The sequence below is a fragment of the Sinohyriopsis cumingii genome, chromosome 13, assembly GCF_028554795.1.
Source record: "Sinohyriopsis cumingii isolate HCF-2022 chromosome 13, ASM2855479v2, whole genome shotgun sequence".
Taxonomy (NCBI): domain Eukaryota; kingdom Metazoa; phylum Mollusca; class Bivalvia; order Unionida; family Unionidae; genus Sinohyriopsis; species Sinohyriopsis cumingii.
Window position 1 is genome coordinate 61,788,771 of NC_142973.1, and position 23,234 is coordinate 61,812,004.

At 36.4% G+C, this 23,234-nt stretch overlaps 1 protein-coding gene across 1 annotated transcript in view; it reads left to right on the forward strand.

Moving 5' to 3' along the window:
• The window catches only part of LOC149785686 (uncharacterized), a 140,638-nt gene that overhangs the window by 93,254 nt on the left and 24,150 nt on the right, over positions 1-23,234 (forward strand). The window contains exons 13-18 of the mRNA XM_089979524.1: positions 4,821-4,920; positions 6,245-6,384; positions 11,340-11,516; positions 14,949-15,055; positions 15,409-20,064; positions 22,760-23,011. Of these exons, the coding sequence (XP_089835650.1) occupies positions 4,821-4,920; positions 6,245-6,384; positions 11,340-11,516; positions 14,949-15,055; positions 15,409-20,064; positions 22,760-23,011 (5,432 nt within the window). The remainder of the gene's footprint in view (positions 1-4,820; positions 4,921-6,244; positions 6,385-11,339; positions 11,517-14,948; positions 15,056-15,408; positions 20,065-22,759; positions 23,012-23,234) is intronic.

Consider the following 23,234-nt stretch of genomic DNA (forward strand, 5'->3'; position numbering starts at 1 on the left):
TGCCTTAGCAATCCCCACTATCACAGGTATCTCCCACTGCACCAACACCACCATTGCCATCAACACCGTAAACAGAACAGATCTTCTTGTCACTACTTACCAACCAATATGACTCATGTGGAAAATAGTAGTGGTTATCATTCTTGGGATAGCCAGTACTGGACCTTGTCACAAGACACCATCTGTCCACAGACCACACCAGCTCTGGCTCAGCACAGACCTAAAATTTTGACTTCCAGGACATAGTACAGTGATCACATTTCTTTGTACATCCAGTTCTGGCTTCAATTCCAGTATGGTATGGTGGCCTACCTGAACCACTCCTGGCTTTTCCATCACCTTGTACATATCCTGGCACTGGCAATTTCCTTAATAGCCAGTACTGGACTTGGGCATCAGAAATCAGTTGGCCCCAGACCAGGTCTACAATTCTAGCACAACCTTTACCTATGCCATCTACCACAAGAACTTACTTGTAAACCCAGTTCCAATCCCAAAATGCAGACAGCTTCCAGCACCAGGTTATGCCTTGTCCAGTCCTGGCTTTGTTTTGGACATCAAACATAACCAGCACCAGATTTGGTAAACCATCACTGATCCCAGCTATGTCATCATTCAGTATTGGCTACCAGTACTAGCTATGGTGAATTCCAATTACTGGACACCTGGTACCTACCTTAAACGTTTTGGTGACACTCAGACGAATGCCTGGAGATTACCATGTCACAGTATAGATGCATTCCCAGTTTCAATCACCATCCCCAATAGCTGCTTCCCCAGTTTATTTATCACTTCCTTTGCATGAGAACATGCACTCACAAACATCAGCTTCCTTCCTTGATCTAATGTTGTCTAGGGAAGACCTAGCCTTCTGTGGATAGACCAAAAGAATCTTACAGCCTCTATCTCCTCCTGCTCTGTCAGTCATCTCAATAACTCATAAAGTTATTGATCTCTTAAAACGAAAGGAAAAACTTTTTTAAAAACAGCTTCTGTGGTAATGTTGACTTGCTAATGCTATGCTCACGTTGGAAAGGCAACTTCAAGACCTAAGGCATCAAAAGACCCTCTTTTGCAACAACAACTGCCATAAAACTCTAACCCATCTTTCACAGGACGCAAATGCCGATTTTTTACACTGAAGTTGCATCTATTGTCAAAACCTTTTTCTTTGTGCATGGACTTAAACCTTTTTCGACATGGAGCTACTGGTTCCCAACATTGTAACTGCTGGCTTCATGCTTCCCAAGGTCATGATTGGTATATGTCAGTAGCCTAAACATAGACCCTTTTATATCTGGGAGTCAGTCTCACTTGCACCTTGCATTATCAGTAGGCAGTAGCTCAACGCTTGCTTTTAGAAGTTATAGCTATTTTCATTAAACTCTAGCTTGTGGAAAGAGATGTAACTCTATCAGTGTCCATGTGCTAAAAGATGATCACAAATCCTCAGATCACATCTTCTGTCTTCATGGCCACCCAAGGGGCAAACCTTGCACTGACCAGTACATAACATTGGAGGGGAGGGGTATGCATAGTTTTAACTCAGCTTCATGTATTTACAGAAAAGGATGCCATGTCCATGTTACCCTTTTTCTCATATAGTTGGTGCGGGAAGTCTTCGCCTCACACGACAGAATATGAGACACCCAGCTTTGATGATCAGTGGATGTTACCCAAATATACATTCTTTTCATGAAAAGAGTGGCCAGGTTCCTTGCCAACATCACCATCATGATCTTAATCAAGGCCATTGCTGGATTGTAGTTGTCTCAGCCAACATCTTCGGGCACCCAAGTTCAGCATGGATACTCTGATAACGGTTTCTAATGCCATTTGGATGGGGGACCTCACTGGCCAAAAGCACATAATAAACTCCCATTTGTAGCTAAAGATGAACTCCTTTCTTTCACTCTTGCTTTGTCTCAGATTCCTTATCGGCAAGGATTGATTCTATCTTATTCAGTCCCAGCTCTTCGTTCATCTAGTCATGGGGTCCAAAAGTTCCTTTTGGCTTTGAGTTTGTCTCTTGCTTGGACATTCCTTGTTTATCACCTCCATGGTGTCCTCCTCCCCTTGGAGAGTCATGACTGGCTGTGGTGCCCATTTCTTGCCCTCCTGTGAAATAAGTGGTGTTTAACCTGTTCATGAGTACTCCATACATATTAACCTTCTGGAGATGAAGGTTATAGAGAATGTCTTTTGATTGCAGCAGATCTTTTCTGGAATCAGAGCTCTCATTCTTCCCATCATCTCAAATGTTGGCTATAATTTCAGAAGGCAAGAGAAAAAACCTGTCCCCAGGCCTCTGTCTTCCCATTTGTGAATTTCTCAGGTGGTGTCCTCTTAGACAAATCCACATTTAATTCCAACTCATCAGAGCAGTGTTCAAGTTCCTGTCAAACTCCTCATCCATTGATTTTGCACCTTTCCATCTTATTTTAATCTGTATTCACTGGGGTTACCCTTTGCAATCATCCTTGTTATGAGTGGAATGTCAGGCTCCTGACCCTTATCTTTCCTGCTTCAGATCCATAGCCTGGGTCGCCAGAGTCCTTTTCATAACTGGAACAATCTCGCTAAACATGTATTCCTGTTATGTCTTCAATTTCCAAAGTTTTGTAGAAAATAAGGGAATCAGAGGGACGATTTGATGACTCAACCTCAAGCTGAAAACATGATGGATTACAATCTTCCTAAATCTCTGGAAGTAACATTTTCACAGAACATGTTGGAGCCAAAATTGCTTGAACAAGATCACCTACCACTTGAGAGCACATCTCCTTTTTAAACACTCAGTACTGACAAAAAGCATTGTCCTATGATTTGAGGAGAGAAGTTATCTTCCATTATGATCAACAGCTACTGTTCCATAATCTGTTTTATGCTTGGGCCTCATAGAAGGGAGGATATAACCCAGAGCAAAAATCTCTTCACTTGTCAACACTCTTGTGAATTTTGACCTTTCTTGATCAAAGATTGTGGTCCTTTCTCTAAAGTGGAATCTTCTTTTAGTTCTGGCATGGATGATCAAGGTACCATTTGAACCACATTCCAGAACCTTCTTGACTTAATTCTCATTCAATACCTTAGCTTTCCAGTTCATCTTAACTTACAGCTGGCAGAATCATTGTAGATACAGGCCTTGTTTGTTGACCTGAACTATTATTACTGCCCCTTATGGACACGAAGAACAGGCTCCCACTAATAGGAAATTAGCCATTTGTCTTGACTGAGCTGTCTTCATTGAAACCATTTCAGCCAATCATCAGACAATCTTGCTTGATATTTCCACTCAGACTATTATCCAGTATATGATGGGTTATCTACTCAAACTTCAAGGAACTGACCCAAGTCCAGCTAATTTATTACACATATTGGCTCCTTGCATTTGGGAAAATGCCTCTAGCATAGCATTCAAGAACATCATCCAAGCCATTGAATGATTGCCTTCTCAAGAGTTTACTTCAAAGACCTTTAATCCCAAAAGGGTTCAGTTTGACTTGGTGGGACCTATACCTGCAGCAAAACATTGTTCATTTCCAAGTAACTTTGAACCCCAAAATGGACTGATACCCCAAAAGGGGCAGATACCCCAAAAGGGATTGATGCCCCAAAAGGGACTGATACCCCAAAAGGGGCTGATACCTCAAAAGGGACTGATACCCCAAAAGGGATTGATGCCCCTAAAGGGACTGATACCTCAAAAGGGACTGATACTTCAAAAGCTACTGATACCTCAAAAAGGATTGATGCCCCAAAAGGGACTGATATTTTAATGGCTAAAACAAATTTGTAGGAATTCACAAGAAGTGTGCTTTTCCCCTCCTTTCATCTGTTCTAACTAGGAAAATTGAAATCATTTTAAATATTTTAATCAACTCTAAGAAAGCAAATTGGGTAAAAAATATTTTTTCTTATATTTGAGTTACCATGGTCACAAGATAAGTGCAGAATAAAAAATCTTCCATACTGGAAATTAAAGAGACACCATTGTCATTTGAAACTGACTAGACTTTAGGATAAAATAATATGTTTCATGACTTTCTTCTGGTAGCTAAAAATTAGTAGCAATAACAAACAATTGTTAACAGATGACAGATGATTACATGACAGATGAAGGACCACATCAACACTTTGATTTTAACCAGTAGAATAAAATGCCGTTTACGTTAATGGCCATCACACCTTGCCAGATACTTAAAATAATTACTTCCAAAGTAATCTATGAGATGCTTAATTGAAAAAAATTCATGTAAAGCTTGCAATCTGATATTGCACAAAGTCATTCAGTTCTAATGCATCAAACTTTTGGGGAAATTTTACACAACATTGAAGAAATCCTGCAACTTATCCTCAACACACAACACTGGGAATATAGATGTAGTTTATGCACCCTTGAAAAGACCTAAAAGTATTATGCCTGACCAGTCCTTCAATTACCAAAAAGTGGGGTTTTATCTTCGAAAAATCCTTGATATTTTTATTTTTTAAAAATCTTTGCTTGTTCCCATAACTTAGTGAATTGTATTGAACTGCAAAATTTTTAACCTTAGTAAGTGTTTTTATTTTTTGGATAAATTTAATTCATAGAATCATTAAGTTAGTTATTAAGCTTAGTGACGTTTTTCTTGTACTGGTGGGTGTAGCTACCAGTATCACAAAGTGTTTAAATAAGTAAAGTAGATAGAAACATCAGTTTCTTTAGGAAACAATGCTTTCTAACAAAGTTAGGAAATGCTTAAAGTTCATCAAGAACAAAAAACCTACACCAGTTTTGTATGAACCATGAATAGATCAATATATATTTCATATTTTAGGTGCAACACAAGGCTCAGATAAAGGAAGGAGAGCTTCTCCATTAACAGTCATTGAGACCAGTCTGCCCATTACAACAGTTGGGGAGGACTTTGACAACAGGTACAAAGGAAGAACCAGTCTAAAAATTCAAATTTGTCTTGTTGTAATGCTTTTCAAATATAATTGTTCACATTATCAATGATAATAAAGACAAAACTTAATTTACAGAAATAGCTCATTAACAATTCAAACATGGACATTTGTCACTGTGGGCCATGTTGATAAACATCTTAAAGAAAAAATTTGTTAAACTTTTAAAGCAGTTGAACAATAAGTTATATCAATTTGTACTTCATATTCGTAGTATCTATGATGTTGACTTTAGGCTGTCATTGAAATGGCAGGAATTGGAGACACAAAAGAAAACCACCAGCATTGGATGGGCACATGTTGGAAATGAGAATCAACCTTGCTCCACATGGCTGCAAAGAGATCATTTACTGGCATGACAGTTCATAAAACAGTTTTATATTTGTTTTTATTTTTCACATTTATATGTTCAATGGCTGTGGAATGCTTTATTCAGTAATTTAGGTCTCCATCCCATAATGCATATAACAATGTTTGACATGGTGTTCAGAAGTTGTATGTGATTTCAAAAATATAAACAGACCCACTTTTCTAAAAAGCATCTTGGTATGATAGTATAAAGATGTTACAGCCACTAAGAATCTTCATTCACTGATTGAATGTGATATTAAAATTTGTCTGAGATGACAAGCTGAAATATATATACGTGGCTTCAAAGGTGTCAAATATAGTTCAAGGCATGCTATTGAACACTTCTATCAGCAAATTTTTTTATGTCATGAATCAGATTTATGCTTTTTTTGTGAAAGTTTATTACATTTGGTGAAGTGCTGGTTTCATGTGGAATTTATTACACTTGGTGAAATGCTGGTTTTATGTGAAGTTTATTACACTTGGTGAAGTACTGGTTTCATGTTGAGTTTATTACACTTGGTAAAATGCTAGTTTTATGTGAAGTTTATAACACTGGTGAAATGATGGTTTCATGTGAAGTTTATTACACTTGGTGAAGTGCAGGTTTCAGGTGAAGTTTATTACACTTGGTGAATAATTTCATTCCTTGTTAAGCCTTATTCAAAACACTGAAATTATTCAGCATGTTTCATGAATTTTTTAATTGCATATTAAATTGGCCTAATAGCTGAACTCTGTCAACATTTTTATTGTGGTTCTTATAACTCACATGGTGATAAAATTCATATACATTTATGCACAACCTTTCTCTGCACATTGATTCAGTAAATTGATTTTGTCACATAAATTTTATGATTCATACAATTTGTATTTCTAAATTGGGCAAACCCATGCAGCACGGTTTGATTTTGTACTATTTATTAAATTTTGCATCATTCAGAATGACTCCTGGACCATCCCCGACACCAAGTCGCCATAGCAACAGAAATCATCATCGCCGTGCTGGCTCTGATCCTGCATCTGGTTCGCCAAATATCGGGGACATTGCTGGTGCATGTGATCCATATCTCACTAAAAGAGGTAATTTGTAGGACTAGTTCACATTTGCTTTGTTACCCACACAGTGGTCACTGCTGATATTATATATGATGATCCAGACCTGCCAACTCTTACAGTTTTGCTGTAAGTTTTATGAAAATTACCCTTAAAATATGGACTTACAGCATACTAGCAAAACCTATGGAAAAATGATCATTGCCAAAAAATCCGGATAATTGGTTCATCCGTGTTTTATTTGGATCCGGGTTTCATCTTAGAATTAATGAAATTAGTCAGGGAACCAGACTAACTTTGCAACAGCACCCCAGATTCTTTAAACTGCACCAATTTGTTCATGCAAAGCGTCTGCATGATCAAACTGTTGATTATAGAATTTTTAAAAATGGTGTCCAGAAAGCAATGCATGTTTGAGACAAAATGGAAAATAAGCATCTAGAAAAGTGTTAATAATCAACACAGAAGAATAAAAAGGAGTATTCAGATTCTTGTGAATAAAAGCTGGAAAGGACACAATTACGTTTATTGAACTGCTAATTTGAGTATGTCTTGTGGCGGGAGATATGATCACCATCGTCATGTGAAATGGAAAAGAATTTCCAAGAAATAGATCAAGTTGAGAAATAGCAACAAGCCATTGAGCTGCATAAGGTTTGGAACTAGTGTTTGTGCAACTTTACTAGTGGTAAATAAAGTCTACACATACTTTACAAATTTTTTCAGTTAAACATAATGATTATCGTCGATGCATCAAAACTTTTATATTTTGGTCAATATTTATATTTTTATTTTAGAATTTCATTCTACACATCTTTACATGGCAGTTATCCACTTTATTTGAATTCTCATATATCCATATTTTTGAGCATGCCCTGATTAGTACCTGCAGCAAAATCAATGTTAATGTATGTGAACCTTTATGACAATATCAACTTGAAGGTGTGATCCAGTATAATATGTTTTGAATGTAGTGTGCTGTGATGCCACATGTTGATAAACAAATTTGTTATTACCCTACATTGTGACATTTAGACTCAATGTGCTCTTGTCTTGACACAGTTTAATACAAGGCCACCATTGAAAAGTCCACATGGCAATCAATAATTTTCATCTGGAAGTTTCTTGACAATAGTTAAGGTGCAAATCATTCAATAATCAGGACTGAATAGACTTTGCTTAAAGCAAAAATTAGTATATTATTTTAAAACAACAATTTATACTTAATTTGAGTTAATGTACATGCATGACCTGTATGTCTTTACTATATCTGGTACTTCTTAATCTACATTCATTTCTTGGAAGGTGAATAACTCTTACTGTTTGCAAAATACAGTAATGACTATGATAATTATCAAATTTGTGTGAATTATGTTTATTCAGTTCTTCTTCTACTTTGATTACTTACATATGTCAGCAACATGCTGTGTTTTGTGGCATATCTAAATTATGACACAGTGCACATGTATGTTTTCAAATAAGACTAAATACATATCTGTGTAAACTTGTGTATACTTTTTTGAGTATGTGCACAGTATGCTTATATTGCACTCCATATGTAACTCAGCTTTGAAAAGAAAATAACACACTGTCCATGTATCTGGGATCTGGAATTCTGAAATGCTGATAACTCTTGCTGGACATTTACTCGTAAAAAGTAATGTGACAACATTATATTCGTGGAATTTAATATAAAAAGATTGAAAGGGGGATATGACAAGTTGTGACAGAAAGGAAAACATTGATACATTTAAATGAATCAGAAATTGTGTAAGTTTTGGATCCAGATTTGCTGCTGCTTTAGTATTAGTGATTCACTGTTTGCTCTCAAAATCATTTTTTATTTATAAATTTTTACTTTCAAAAGAAAATACTATATAACTTCACCTGACAAACATAATGACTAAACAGACAGTCAAGACTCTAATTTGCTGTACATCAAAGGAATTGTGTTTGAACTAGACCTAGTCATCTTTGAACTAAGTTCAGTCAGGACTGCTATTTTTGGTACAGCAAATGAATTGTTTCAACTAGACCTAGTCATCTTTGAGCCAAGTTTAGTCAGGACTGCTATTTTTGTACAGCAAGGGAACTGTGTTTCAACTGGACCTAGTCATCTTTGAACTAAGTTTAGTCAGGACTGCTATTTTTGTAAGGCAAGAGAAATGTGATTCAATTAGACCTAGTCATCTTTGAATTAAGCTTAGTGAGCAACACTTCTTTTGATTGTTGAACAAAAATTCAATCTGTAAACTAAAGTAGTGGCCTTTAAATTTTACTTTGTTAAGGTGATTATTTAAGAGTTGCCTGGTTACTCTGAGTATGTGCCAGTCAAAACCTTGTGCCAGACACAGTGATTTTAGGAGATATGCCGGGGATCATGACATGACTGACAGTGAGCTCTAATGCCTGTTTGTTGACTTAATATGTCAGACCTTGGATATATATTTATCCTGAGCAAGGGAATAGTCATTATGTTTTCCCAGTTCTTTAAACAATATATAGCCACAAAACTCAAGACAAGCAAAGCTTATCTCATGGACTTGTCAGAAGCTTGCGGCAGGTTTTGTACAATCAGCATTCAATCAATCCCCATTTGTTCTTAGTTCTGTTGTGTGGCAGTGTGTCATAACATACAAGACCTTTGGAACAAAATATGTTTAGCCTAGATAGAAGATACTAACAGCATCATCTAGCTTTTATAATCATCCTCAAACATTATGTTTTAAGATCTGATCCAGTAACCTGATGTGAAAATGGCCCATTTTCTAGTACATTTAATAAATAAATATAGTAATGTTGCTGTTCTTTTGTATTACCTGCTGTACCTTCTTTTAATGATTTTATATTAAACTTCAAAAAGTCAGACTTCCAGCAGCTATATCCTTCAACTACATTTTCAAAAACAATACAGTAATATATAAGTACAACAATGGCTTACCACATTTTTACCAAAATATGCAATAATGTGGAAGTATCAGATTAGTGATAATTACAGTTTACCATTTGTGTGTGTGTGTGATTTGGATTTTTAATGTAGCTTTAAAAACTTTTCAGTCATTTCGCTACTATGTCTGCAGTGTGGCAGTTTTTAGTGATGTCTAGCACTGGGGTATCATGCTGCAGACATGTAGCATGATGTCCTACCCAGTCACATTATCCTGACACCAGGCTGACCAGTCCTAACACTAACCTCTTAATGCTGAGCGCCTAGCAAGGCAGCTGTAAACACCATTTTTATAGGTCTTTTTGATATGACTTGGCTGGGGTTGGAACCTGCGACCTTCCGCATCTGAGGCGGATCCTCCAACCACTAGGCCACTGGAGCAGTCCATTTACCATGTTTATTTCTTTGTTGAAATTTTGACATCTTATTGTTTTTTCATTTAACTTGATTTATTTAAAATCGGTGCTGCTAGTCTGTCTGTTTAGGGTGAATGTTTTCAACTCGACTTCTGTGTTCAATTCTCATGGAAAGATTTGTGTAAAATATACATTTTATAACAATATGAAGGAAATCCTTTTTTTGAAAATACTCTGAAATCACTATTTTTTGCAAGGGACTAATTTCTGTTTATTTCCACAAATTTAAAAACCTAACAGATTTTTTAGAAACAAGAGAGCTGCTTCTTCCTTACCACAAATTGAAGTACCAACAAAAAAGTCAATTTTTCATAAAACCAAAACCATGAAAATTGATATCCATGAAAATAAATGAATTCACAGGACTTTATTTTTTATCAGTAGAAGTAGAATTCTACTTTGTATCAATAGAAGTTGATTTTGTATCAGTAGAAGTTGATTTTATCAATAGAATTTGATTTTGTATCCTAATTTTATTTTGCTTTTTGTTGTTGTTGTTGTTGTTGTTGTGGGGTTTGATGCCATTTTTCAGCACACGATAGGCTATACATGGCGGCCAGTATTAATGGTGGAGGAAGAACTCGGGAAAACCCTGGAAAGAACCACCAACCCATGAGAAGCTACTGGCAAGCTTTCTCACATACCCACATTGGCTGAATCCAAGACTCGAACCCACACAGACAGAGGTGAGATGGCAGTGATCCGTAACAGAGAGCGCTTTAGACCACTCGGCCACTTGGGGCCCCAGAATTTTATTTTGCAACAGATTCTTGAAATTCTTAAGTTTGTTAATTTAATATTTTATTGTACTATACATTTATAATGTACCCTTTAATTCCATTTGATTACATGGCTAATATAAGTTTGTGAAATATGAAACTTGATCAAATTTGACCTTGTTACCTTTTGGTGAATTAATGAACAACCTAAAATCTAACAAAGATTTCATCCATTTTGAATTCCTTAATGTATATTTATTTAATTTATTTATTATATTTAAGTCCAGATAAAAGTTCCTTTGGTGAAATGTTTGCCTAAGATGGTTTCAAATGAATTTTGAGAGTGGCAGCATCTAGTACTGACTGAAAGTTGCATCATTAATTATGAGCTGGAATGCAAATTTTTGAAGTAGACCCAAATCTTAAGAAACAAAAAATCCATACAACTTGGCCAGACTGTAAATATCCATCCTCAACTAGAATTACTGAAATCAGGAAGACTCTAAACCTTTAGTTGTAACAGGAGTTTAATATGAACAAAATTGTTAAGTCTGATTGTATACCGTATACAATCACTTATGAGTCAAGTTGCAAACTGCACAGACCCAGATCTGCCATCGCATATTGTGCCAGCAGATCTGGTCATGTGCAGTTGTTAGGGGTAATCAGTTGAACAAACAACATTGACCTTAATCTGCAGGTGCATTATGATGCAGCAGATCAGGATCTTTGTTGATTGTGATTTGACTTGGCTTTTAAGCGAGTATATATGGTATTTTAGTTTGGGTTTATTTGAAAAGAAAATAATGATTTTATCTAAATATTGCTTTGTTTTGCTAACAACTAGCTTTTGACAGATTTACACTACTAATGATGTTCAATTCTGTTTCTAACCAACAGGCCGGTCTGTGTCTGTGACAACTAACCCACTAACAGAAAACCCAGCTGAAATATCCCATCTCACACCCATCCGCACTCCCCTTGAAAGGGAGATGACTCTCATAAGTATGTGTTCATACCGTTCTGAGAGCCGAATGTCCACCAATACACCCAGCTCTCCCAGAATTATCAACATAGGTAACTTTTTTGTTTTTTTGTTTGTGTGTTTAGTCAAATCTCACTTGAATGTTCACACAAATTGCCCTAAGTAATTTTAGTGTATTTTGACTTGATTGATTGCCAAAATTTGCCCAAAGTATTTTTAATGTGTTATGACTTGACAGATCACCCAAATTGCCTTAAGCAGTTTTTATGTGTTATGACTTGGTGTTTGCAGATTACAAGAAAGTATGAGTCATCATTTAAGACATAAACACAACCAATCTGTAATAAATATTCTAATGAAGCCGTTCGTATAGTAGTCATAAGTTAGTACCAGTGAGGTGATAGACCTTCCAAAATGGCAGGTGTATCATTATACACCTCGCCTTCAATAACTCCTGCAGAACATGGTCCAAAAATAAAGACTGCAGCATATGTACGGGGGCAAGTTACAGAGTTACCTCAGAAAAAGGAAGAAAGTGACAGATATTGAAAGTGAAAAGGATGTTTGCGATGGATCAGTATTTAAAGACTCATTTTATATTTACGTTGGGAATTCTTGTGAATAAATAGCATTTTAATATCAGTAATACCAAAACAGGTCTGTGTTAAATTGATTTTATCAAATGCAACAAATACATCAGCAAGTCACATATCAAAACATGGCACTTTTTTAGGTTCACCTGGAAACACCTGTATGCATCACATTGACAGTCGATTGACACTTTTCATGTTTGAATACAAAGAGTTTACGTCACATAAATGATGAAGACACTGAAACCAATATCTGTAACAAAAATATCACTTCATGAGACTAATTTAATTATTTTGTTTTTTTTACAAAACATGTTGCCTCCAATGTCCTCTAGTCGGCATTATCAGCATTTCATTGATATTTTGTTGTATATTGTTATATATGGTGTATTTAGAATTTGTTTTTAAAACAAATTTTGACAAGATGTATGACTGTTTATTAAACGTTACAAAATCCACGATGTTGACTCCAGATTTCTATGCACTAACTGCTGATTTTCATTAATTCAGTAAGTGATATATCAAGGTTTCGTTGACAAGTTTGATCAGTTTTGCTTATGTTCAGCAATTGGGGCCCATTTTGGGGATATTTTCTAGATGAACAAATTGGATCCATACTTGTCCCCATGTTATAAGCAGGTTTGTGAGATGTCCAGGAATAATAAAATGAGGGAGCAGTGAATTAGAATGTGTTGTCTAAATTCTGACATATTTTGCAAATTGATGATATAAATTAGTAACCAGTCTGACAAGTGAGATCTGTATATAATGAAAATTGTTTTCTTTTAATTTTGTAATAAAATCATTATTTGTTTGGCTTTACAGTTGAACTTGTCATATGGTCATAGTAGCCACAGTAAATTAATTGGGCCATCATTTAATCAGGGCAGCCATTTGTTTGGGACAAATCTTAAAGGACATAATACATGTATACCTTTTTAACTCCTAACTGGAGCAGCTGCTTAATTGGGCCAAAGTATTCAAGTCCTGATGTGTCCCAGTTAACTGGAATCCACTGTACAGCAGATGTTACAGAGCTTTTCTACAGTCAGCGACCATAAAAACAAAACTCATCTGGTACTACAGCAAGTTAAGATTTCAAACTTCTAAATTTAACATTCTGCAGCTTATTTTGGGGTTTAAAGATGAAATAATAGTTATTTCACAAACATTTTAAGTTTGTGTCACAAAAGTGCATTGTGTAGCATGCAGTCTGTTTGAGATCTTAGTATGGATTCCCTTATCTGACGTATACTTCTAAATTTGCACTTATTTCTCTATCCTCTTTATTCTGTATTTTCCATGACAGAGACATTTTACAATCGCATCCAAGATCACAAAGGTCATTACTGTTGTGTCTGAAGCCTGTACAAATTTCTTTCCATATTGAATATGTCCCAGCCAGCTTTTGACCATATCATATTATTTTCCCAGTTTCTGATGCCATTATCCTTACATTGACCTTGTGTGACCAGGATCATTTAACAGACTAACTTTAGGAAATATTTACAAAGTAAACAAACATACCTAACCTCATTTGTTATCATAATGTTTTGTTTTACATGTTAATATATACTTGTATGATTTCCTTGGGAAATGTTAACTGTTGGTGATGGAAATTTCTTTGTAGTATTTTATTTCGGGTAATTACCTTTATTTCTTTATAACATTTCTATCAAGTGATTACCTTTACTCCTTTATAGCATTTTATATCAAGTAATTACATTTATTATGTTATTTCATTTATAATAGGTATTCTATTCTATTATGATGGCTTTTATATTTTCCATTCAGTGCTATGTATTGGGAAATTATATATGCTTGTTGCAAATTTTATTTGCTTCCATAACTGTACTGAGTCTATACAAAACCTTTTCAGTGTTTTACAACAAGATCTTCCAAATACATTGTTTCCATCATAAATGTCCATAACTGTTTTGAGTCTATGCAAGACTTTTCAGCATTTTTACAACAGTCTTCCATAAACATTATTGCCATCATGAATGTCCATGATGTGGACAGATAGATGGAAAGGCATATATGCACATCTTTTGATGTACCTATATGTCCTTTATTAGGTGTTGCATCATTTAACTCATTAACCCATGAAGGATTTTGTCATTTTTGCCTGAAGTGCAAGTAGGAAACACGTTTTGGGGGCTATTTCTGAATACATCCTAATACATCAACTTCCAGGAGATTTCCAGTTAACCTAATGCCTAGTTGTGTTAGAAACATCATTTTTCATTGGCTATTTCACTCGCTCGTAAGCAGAAGTGTAGAAGTTAGATTTTTTAAAATAAAAAATTCAGCTTAATGGAACCATCATTTTCTTATCCAGACCACTTTTTATTGCAAATGCCCATCTTGTCTTACTTTTGGCAAGTTTCACCAGTCTGTGCACAGTTGAGACCAATCTGCCAGAGATCTAAGACCAAAAAGTCTAAAATCCAGACACAAAATTGGATTCTGACCATGAGCAAATATTTAGTGGAAAAAAATCCAGGCAAAAAAATTATGTTTTTTCCTCTGAATTTTGTAGTGCAACTAGAAAGTCCAGATTATTTGGTATCATTGTAGAGCTACATCTATCTACCTTTCTATAATACCACCCACTTTAGTGTATCTTAAATGACCTTGATGCTAAAGAGCTCGGAAATAGGCTACTGCCTCCTGACGCATAAACGAGGTGCCAGGGGTTAATGAGTTAAAGTGCAGATCACTATGCTTTACAGTTTGGGAAATCATAAAAAAATGATACTGTCCAAACAAAAATATACAACCCTAATAGTTCCATAAAGTATTAGGGACGTAGAGTAGTGAGAATAAAATGATTGGGCAGATTTATATTTTGACACACTAGATTTACACAGTTGAAAATATAACTGCAAAGGATTGGAATATTTGACTGAATTTAAAATTGTTCAATTTCAGGTCAAGGAGTGAAGAGTGGGCAGTCACCTTTCATCCCTGCATTCATTACTCAGAACCATACAGGACTGGATCCATCATTCTCTGATTTTGGCTTTGAGAATGCAAAGGTAAAATTGTAAATCATTCCAGTACTTTACACTGTTTTATTTAATGCTTAAAACGTTTCTGCTGAAAAAAAATCTACTTCAAGCAAGCAGCATGTTGCTCCTTTCGAATGGGAAACATATCTATTGAATCCAGGCCCCTTTTTATCAGACAAGACAAATGTATACAAGCATCATTTGTTCAACACATTAGAAATGTAATAACTGGAATAAATTAAGAAATTCTGCCACCAGATATGTGTTTTGTGTTCACAAGAAGACGACCAAAGAGTTATAAATTAGCAGAAGTTTTACAATGCAACCCATGGAGTGAAGTTTAGATTATGTTAATCATTTAATTTCTCTTACCATTACAGGTGAATTCTCCTGAACTAGATGATGCATATGGAAATAAACCAGAGCAGCTAAAGCTAGCCTTTGAAAATCCTATGGAACTTCTACGAAGTCGGTCCTTGTTGAAGGAGGAATTTGTTCTTGAAGAAAGTAGGCCAAAAGACCCATTCATGCATTCCTCGGGTAGTGACACTTTTTCCTCAAGTAGCAGCAGCCATGGTTCTACACCAAGAGAAACAGTAAACCAGTCTCAGTTAAATACACAAAGACAAAGTCAGATAACCAGCCAAACTAAACTGAATTTTCAGAACAGAGCATCAGCTCAGGCATCAAAGAGTGCCACAGGTGGCAGAAGGTGTATAGGAATACAGAAACATAGCTCTGTGTTAAAAACAGCTTTGCCAGGAACTGCAGCAAGTACAAGTGAGAGGGTGCCTTCCTCAATGGGAAAAGTAAGTTGCAAACCTGTGGTGAATAAAATGGGAATTATGCCTAGTAGTGGTTTTGACAAACCTCAAGAGCATAAATTGGATGTGATCACAATGCACTCAGATCTACTTAATGATAATCTTGCATCTGACACTTGTGCTAGAAATATAAAAGATACTCAAAATAGGTCAGTTAATAAGCACAATACACAGCAAAAGACTGAAACCAGTGATAAAAACAAGACCTCCAAAAATGCTACAAATTCCAGTGTAAATGTGCCATTGCAGAGCAAAAGTGACAAATCCTCAATCATACAGAAGTCTTCAAAAGACCCATGGCGTGTCACACCAACAAAGCTGATTACTAATGTTACAGCTGCTCCTACCTCTTCAACAAATATTTCATCTGCTTCTTCCAAAATGCAGACTGCTTCAGTACCTACTTCAGATAAACTGTCAGAGTCTTTAAATACACCAGCTGCCAGTCAGGCGGGGAATAGCACAAAGGACATTTGTTCTAATGTTGGAACAGCTGCTTTAGCACCTGAAAGAAATACTAGCAGGCAGAATTCGTCAAATTCAGGACTGCAAGCTGGATCCGTGTCATCTGCTACCTCATCAAAGACTGGTGCAGATAATTCCTCAGTGGTTAAACAGAATGTTGTCAATCATTCAGGTGGAATTAAAAATCTTTTAGGAAAATCAACAGGAATAAAAAATCCTCAAGTTAGCAAGACAGGGAGTCGGTCTGAATTTGTTCAACCTGGAAATAAAATTGTAAATCAGTCCATGAATGCAGAAAATGTTGAAGGTTCAAAGAGTGTGGGTCATGTAAAACAGTTGTCCAAAGTATTTGAGCAGAAAATGAAGAATGCATCAGGTGACATAAGTAAAGTGTCTCACAGCAATGTTGCTAGTAAGAATAGTAACGGTGAAATTGTCAATAAATCTGATAATCCCTCTGAAGTTGAGGTGGTAAAATATGCTTTCAAATCATCTGAAGTTCCTACCCAAAATATTTGCAATTTGAATTCTTCTGAGGGAAATATATCAGTAGTGGAAGGCACTGATCTTCAGATGAGTTTAGGGGTGTCAAAATCTGCTTCATTACAAAAATCTTACAACATGAACAGCACTACGATGAGTGCAGGAACAAAACATAGCAATTCAAAAGCAAAATCTGCCTCTCCACCTCAGATGGAAATTTCACTTGCACAAGGCAGGAACACTCTTATCTCCCCAATGACTTCAGCAACAGCTAGATTGGATGTAAGAAAAGACAAAAGTTTAGCCTCAAGTACTTCACAAAAGAAATCATCTGAAAAAGAAGCAGATTCCATAAGAATCTCTGCAACCAGGAAAGAAGGCCCATGTCTTCCAAGATCTGCATCAATGTCAACCTTCCAGGATTCTAAATCAAAAGACTCTGCCAAGGATGAGGATGTCAATCTGCAGACCAGTAGGATGTCTTCTAGTGATGGAGCTAAAGATATAAATGCTGCTGCTGCAGCTGCCACAAATGATGATGATTCCCCTCGTCAGTTCAAATACAAACCAGCCAGTGCAGGAAAGCCACCATTGGTGGAGATTGTCCCTGATGGAACTCCAAGGATAAGAAGACCCAGACATGAAGAGGTTCATGCAACAGTTACAACTCCAGTAATTGTCAACCCTTTTGAGGAGTTTGAGCACTATAGGGAGTCAGAAGTATACCAAACCCATGGTCTTAAAGGGAAAGGCATCCCGGCCACTCAGTTTGGATTTATAGTTGAAAAGCCAACCACAGAGAGGTCTAAAACTCAGCCTTCTTTAAAACAGAGAAATATCAAGAGTGCCAAAAAATCAGTGCCAGGAAAAGATAGAAAACCTAAATCTGCAGGACCTTCTCGACAAAAAAGTGGAAAGGGCAGAAGACGTGGTGCCAGTAGCAAAGAGATCTCAACAGAGGATGCTGTTGCTAGACCTAAATCTAACAAAAAGGGAAGAAGGAAGAAGCGTCTGGCTTCCCCAGATTCATCCCTTAGCAAACAGGCAGAGCAGTCCGATGTGGCTATAATTTCTGGTATTGGATGGCATGTAGCAACTAGCTGTATTGATAAATCTGATGCTGTGGTGGTGAGAGCATTAGATTCTAGTGATTCATCAGATGAGGAAAGTAGTGCGCTAAACTCCTCCAGAAGACCTAGTCGGAACACACTTCACCTGCAGATCATCAAGGCTGGAGATAGTTCCTCAGCTGTTTCATCTCCCCGCTTCTTGGAGGTCAGGGGAAACACTGATGGGCAGACAGGTCTGCCCGTAATGGAAGATGATGGCTTCCAGCCTATGAATCTTGATATGACTAAAAACACAGCAGCCAACTCTCATAAACATATGGAAATACCACCCACTCACGACAGTACTTATAGAAGTGAATTGGTGGCTGATGACATAAATAACATTCTTGCTTTTTTGAAGGACGAGCAAGGGCAGATGAATGAAGAAATGGATGAAGAGAATTTTGTGTCACCATTGGGAACTGATGAGCATACAGCAGCCCTTCTTAAAGAGATTCTCATCAGGAAACTAACTCCCATTCCAGAGTCTCCATCAGCTACACACACAAGTACTCAGCTTGGTCTCATTCCCAAGACTATTGCAGCCATCAAAAATTTTGAAGCCAGTGTAAAAGAAGAGGACCTAAATAAACTTCTAGGAATAACCCCAAGAGGGGCAGAGTCTAGTCACTTGTCAGAATCTCCGCAATGTGCCAAAAATATTGTGAATTCCAAATCGAATTCACAGGTTTATAATACTCAAAATTGTATACCCAAAAGTCGAAATAATTCAATGCAGAACAGTGGGTCTGTCAGAAAGTTTCATCAGTCCCCAGTGCAGTCTTCTGGAAAAGAGAAAGGAAAAGTTCAGAGACAAAACTCGGGAGCCAAAAAATCTGAAAGTGAGGACCCTGATAATGACTTAAATAAAGCTGATAAGAAAGAGGATTGTCCTCATACTTCCAGAAATGAGGCACCAAGGTCTGGTCCAAGCTGTGCCAGGAAGAGCACTTCTGGTGATCATTCCTCCACAAGGTCCCTTGATTCACGAAACCCTAGTGCTGAGGATAAAAACAGAAATCCACAGCAGTTTGAATTACAAGCTGAAGAAACTAAAAATTTACAGACAGCTTCAGAGGTAAAAACTTCCCTGGAAAATCTGACAGGCAATCAGTGTGGTCCGATATCTGTCCAAACAACCACAAATGAAACTGGAACATTGCAGAGTAATGAAAATCAGTCCAGTTTAAGGAGATCTACTTCATTAAAAAGGAAGAGGGAAGCTTCTAAAAGACCTAGTAATGTGAATGTTAGCACAACCAACATCCTGTCTCAAACTGAGCCATCCATCAACAGTGAAAATGAAAAGCTTTCTTCAGATCAGGTAACTTGTGCTAGCAGTGAACCAACACCCAAGTGTAAACAAGAACATGATTTTCCTAAATTATTATCAGAACCTGAGAAAGAACACAAGAAAGAAAACCTTGGTGATGAGGACTTTACTGAGAAAAAAACACCTAGGCGTGAAAGGAAATATTCTGAGACTAAAGTTGAGGAAACAGAAGAGGATTTGGATAGTGTTGTGGATGAAATCCTAAATAGCACCTTCCCTTCCTCATCATCAATACTGAAGGCCAGACAAGAATCTCCTGCTAGAGCTCTCAGCAGCACACTTCCAGAAATAGATAGAAATGTGCTACTCCGTCTTAACAAAAGACAAGAGGCCTCTCCATTCCACGCCAAAAGTTCTACTGTCAGAGTATCCGAATCTTATGAGGAATGTGGCCCAATACAGGAAACTAATCCAGATTTTCTGAAGGTACTTCATGCTGAAAAATTTGACCTTGGTCACAAGGTCAAGGCCATGATGAATGCTGGTGCCACTGAGTCAAAGGTCAAGGCGATGATGGCTGCAGATACGGAAGCAAAGCAGTTGCTGAAAATCATGCACAGTTTTAAGCAGATGGAACTGTATGCAGGGCCTGGACAAGGAAGTTCAAAGGGATCTAGGAAGGAGACCCCTAGAAAAGATCTGAGTCAGCAGGTTCAAGAACTTCAGGAGTCAAGTTCATCCAATCACAAACCGCCATCAGGGAGACCTAGTTCTGCTGGTGCAGGGAGTAGGATGAAGTCAGGGCGATTCACAGAAATCAAGGACAGCCAGAACCGTCCAGCTCCACAGGCACAAAGATCATCAAGTCCAACAATGCCTAAGGTACGTTAATACATTTCATATGATGATGATCATGAATATAGTGATGGCACTGGTGGTCTTGGTTATGCTGGTGATGATGATAATGGTGGTGGTGGTTGTGGTATAGTGATACTGATGATGACAATGATTATTATGTGATAATTACTATTATTATACATCTAAAATTTGAATCAAATGAAATTCTCAGTTTGACACAATGTGACTGTACAAGAAAAATCTGTATTTTGTAAAGCCTTGCTCAGAAACCTATTTCTATTGAACTAAAAAAAATCTATATCAAAACTTGTATTGGTTTGATTTTATTACAATACTGCTCAAATCAATGCATCATCTATTCATTATTAATTGTTTAATTATTTTTTTAATTAATTCTATGCATTATCTATTAAAGTAATATTGACAAATATAATTTCTTTTGTCCTCTAAAGCCGTATAGAAAGGGATGTTCATTTCTGTTATAAAGTTTTACATTACTGTATGCTGTTTGTTAAAAGAATTTGAAAAGGTATACCGTGTTATGCAGATATGCCATTTATTTTACATACAGAAATATCTTAAGAAAATATTCCACTTTTGTCAACCATCCTAACTTCTTATCCATTTTTGATTTGTTTGCCATGTTTCTTATGACCTTGTTTTGAGATCCTGATGTCATCAGCTGCATCACTAGTATTTGTTGACACTGACAGTCCATGCTAATTAAGAAATATTCAGTGAGTTGAGATTTAAGTATGTCCTACAATTCAAATCAGAGAAACATAATGAACATGTGAAATTTAACTAATGCCATATTTGTTTTGCGTTTGTGGTTCTGTAGTGAGCATTAGCTGGTCAAAGACTGGTCACATATTCATTTATTTTTCCTTTTTATTAATAGGAAAACTGCAAAAAATTTCTTAGACAGCAAAGACATTGCAAAAACTTGGTTATATGCACTTGGTATATCATGTCAGAAAAATAAATCGAATGGAAAAGTATACAGTATAAAATTCTTCATTGTTTTAGTATCAGGAAAAATCTTTGTTGTGAATTAACCTGGAAAAAAATCTTTGAAACCTTCACCATATCTTTATATAAAATAATTTTATCAGAACAACTTCCCCAAAAAATAAAAAATGCATAATTTTTTTAGTTTAGAAATAAAAAAAATGAAAAATCCAGTTTTGGGGGTGGGTGATATTATTTTGATCATTATTTATAAGTGTTTTATTGCAGTCGATATGCATTTGAAAGCCATAAAAGATATTGCAGATGCAAATAATAATACTGATGCAGAGACATCATAATCATTTAATTTCCATGCAATGGCCTGTTTGTCACATTCCAGTCCTTAGTCATGTAGCTTTTATCAGTTGAATGAACCATAAACAAACTTCCATACATAAACAAATTTTGACATGCTTAAAAAAACTCAACAAAGGATTTACAGACTTTATAAACATTTCTGAAAATCTGAAAATGTGTCGTGTGCACCAAGATTATTATCAGGGTATTGTCAGTTGATTATGCAGTACTGATGTGAGGTAGAAGGGGTTAATGTCACTGTTAGCCTCAGGTGGGCATCAGATTATGACATGGGTAGCATTTGAGGTTCCAGTGGTTATTTTTTTAAAACCGTAGCCAGAAGCAGTTCATTGATTGCGGGCACATGATTAACACATAGGGAAGTGTTGAATTTTTGTTAACCACTGTCAATACTGCTGGATAGGTAGCACCATCGTTAAACTAATTGTTTATTGATTTTGTAATGATGATTTCTATTGCACTAGTCAATGTTGTGTTGAAAACCTGTGTTTTAACTCGACACTGTGGTGTCTCATCTACTACAAATTTGCCATACAACATTGCCATGTACAACAGAAACCAGTATTGTGCTATTCAATGAAGGGTCACCTTGTACTGCTTTTCCTACACTGTTTAATATATTTGTTCTATAGTGTTTCATATCCATTAAGTTGTCTTGGCAAATTATTAATGAATTTACCTTGACTTTTGACAATATTTCTGTGAATATTTTCTGTGGATCTTGCAGATCTTCCTTGATGTGTAATATACATACATCAGTTTGATGCCAATTTTAAAATTGTATAAGCTAAACAGTCACAAAAGTAACTGTAAATATTTCTTTCTCTTTTGGGTATATAGCTATCATTGCTTACATGATCAGTGTGTCATATAAAGTGAAACTTTAAAGATTTTCAATTGCAAGATGATCAACTATACAATAATATAGATGTGACACATATATGTATAACCTGTAAGAAAAAGGAAAATGTTTGACATTTTGACAAAAAGTACCTGCACATGTATATCCTATAATGTGGCACATATACATTAGAGATGTAATTCCTATAGATGTATAACCTGTAATATGGCACATCTCCACGTGAGATGTAATTCCTGTACGTGTATAACCACTACTGTGGCTCAGTTCCATATGAGATGTGATGTGTATACGTATAACCTGTATTGTGGCACAGCTCCATGTGAGATGTGATGCCATTGCATGTAAAACCTGTGCTGTGGCTTAGATCCACGTGAGATATGATGACAAATGCATGTAAAACCTATAATGTGGCTCAGTTCCATGTGAGATGTGACACATACATATATAACCTGTAACCTGGCACAGCTCCATGTGAAATGAGAAGTTATCTTTATCATTTATATGAATTATATCTGTCTTTGTCCATAGGATATTGCAATCAAACCCAAGGGTGATTTTGTGACATCCGAGCCAGAAAGTATGCAAGGGTCTGAGCAGTTTGAAGAGCTTGCAGCTGCCATACGAGCCACAACTCCTGACAATGAGACTGTGTATAGTTGTATAGACAGCTTTGGGAGGGCAGGCAGTGCATGTACCTCCGTCAGTTCAACACACTCTGTTACAGAGGAGACAATTCAGTGGAAAAAAGGAAACATCCTTGGCAAAGGCGCATTCGGAATTGTAAGTCCATAGTATGCATGTATTTCTGAAATGTGAGGTGTTCTTTCAACCTGTTATTTTCTTGAAAATACCAGTATGGTGTGATGACAGTCACACGGGGATACCAAAATCAGTTTTGGTATGGCCTGCACCCAACAGGTGTCTTTTGTCCTATCCATCAACAGTCATTTACTATTTTAAACATCTACTAAATAAACAACACTGGGCCAATTACTGTCAGACT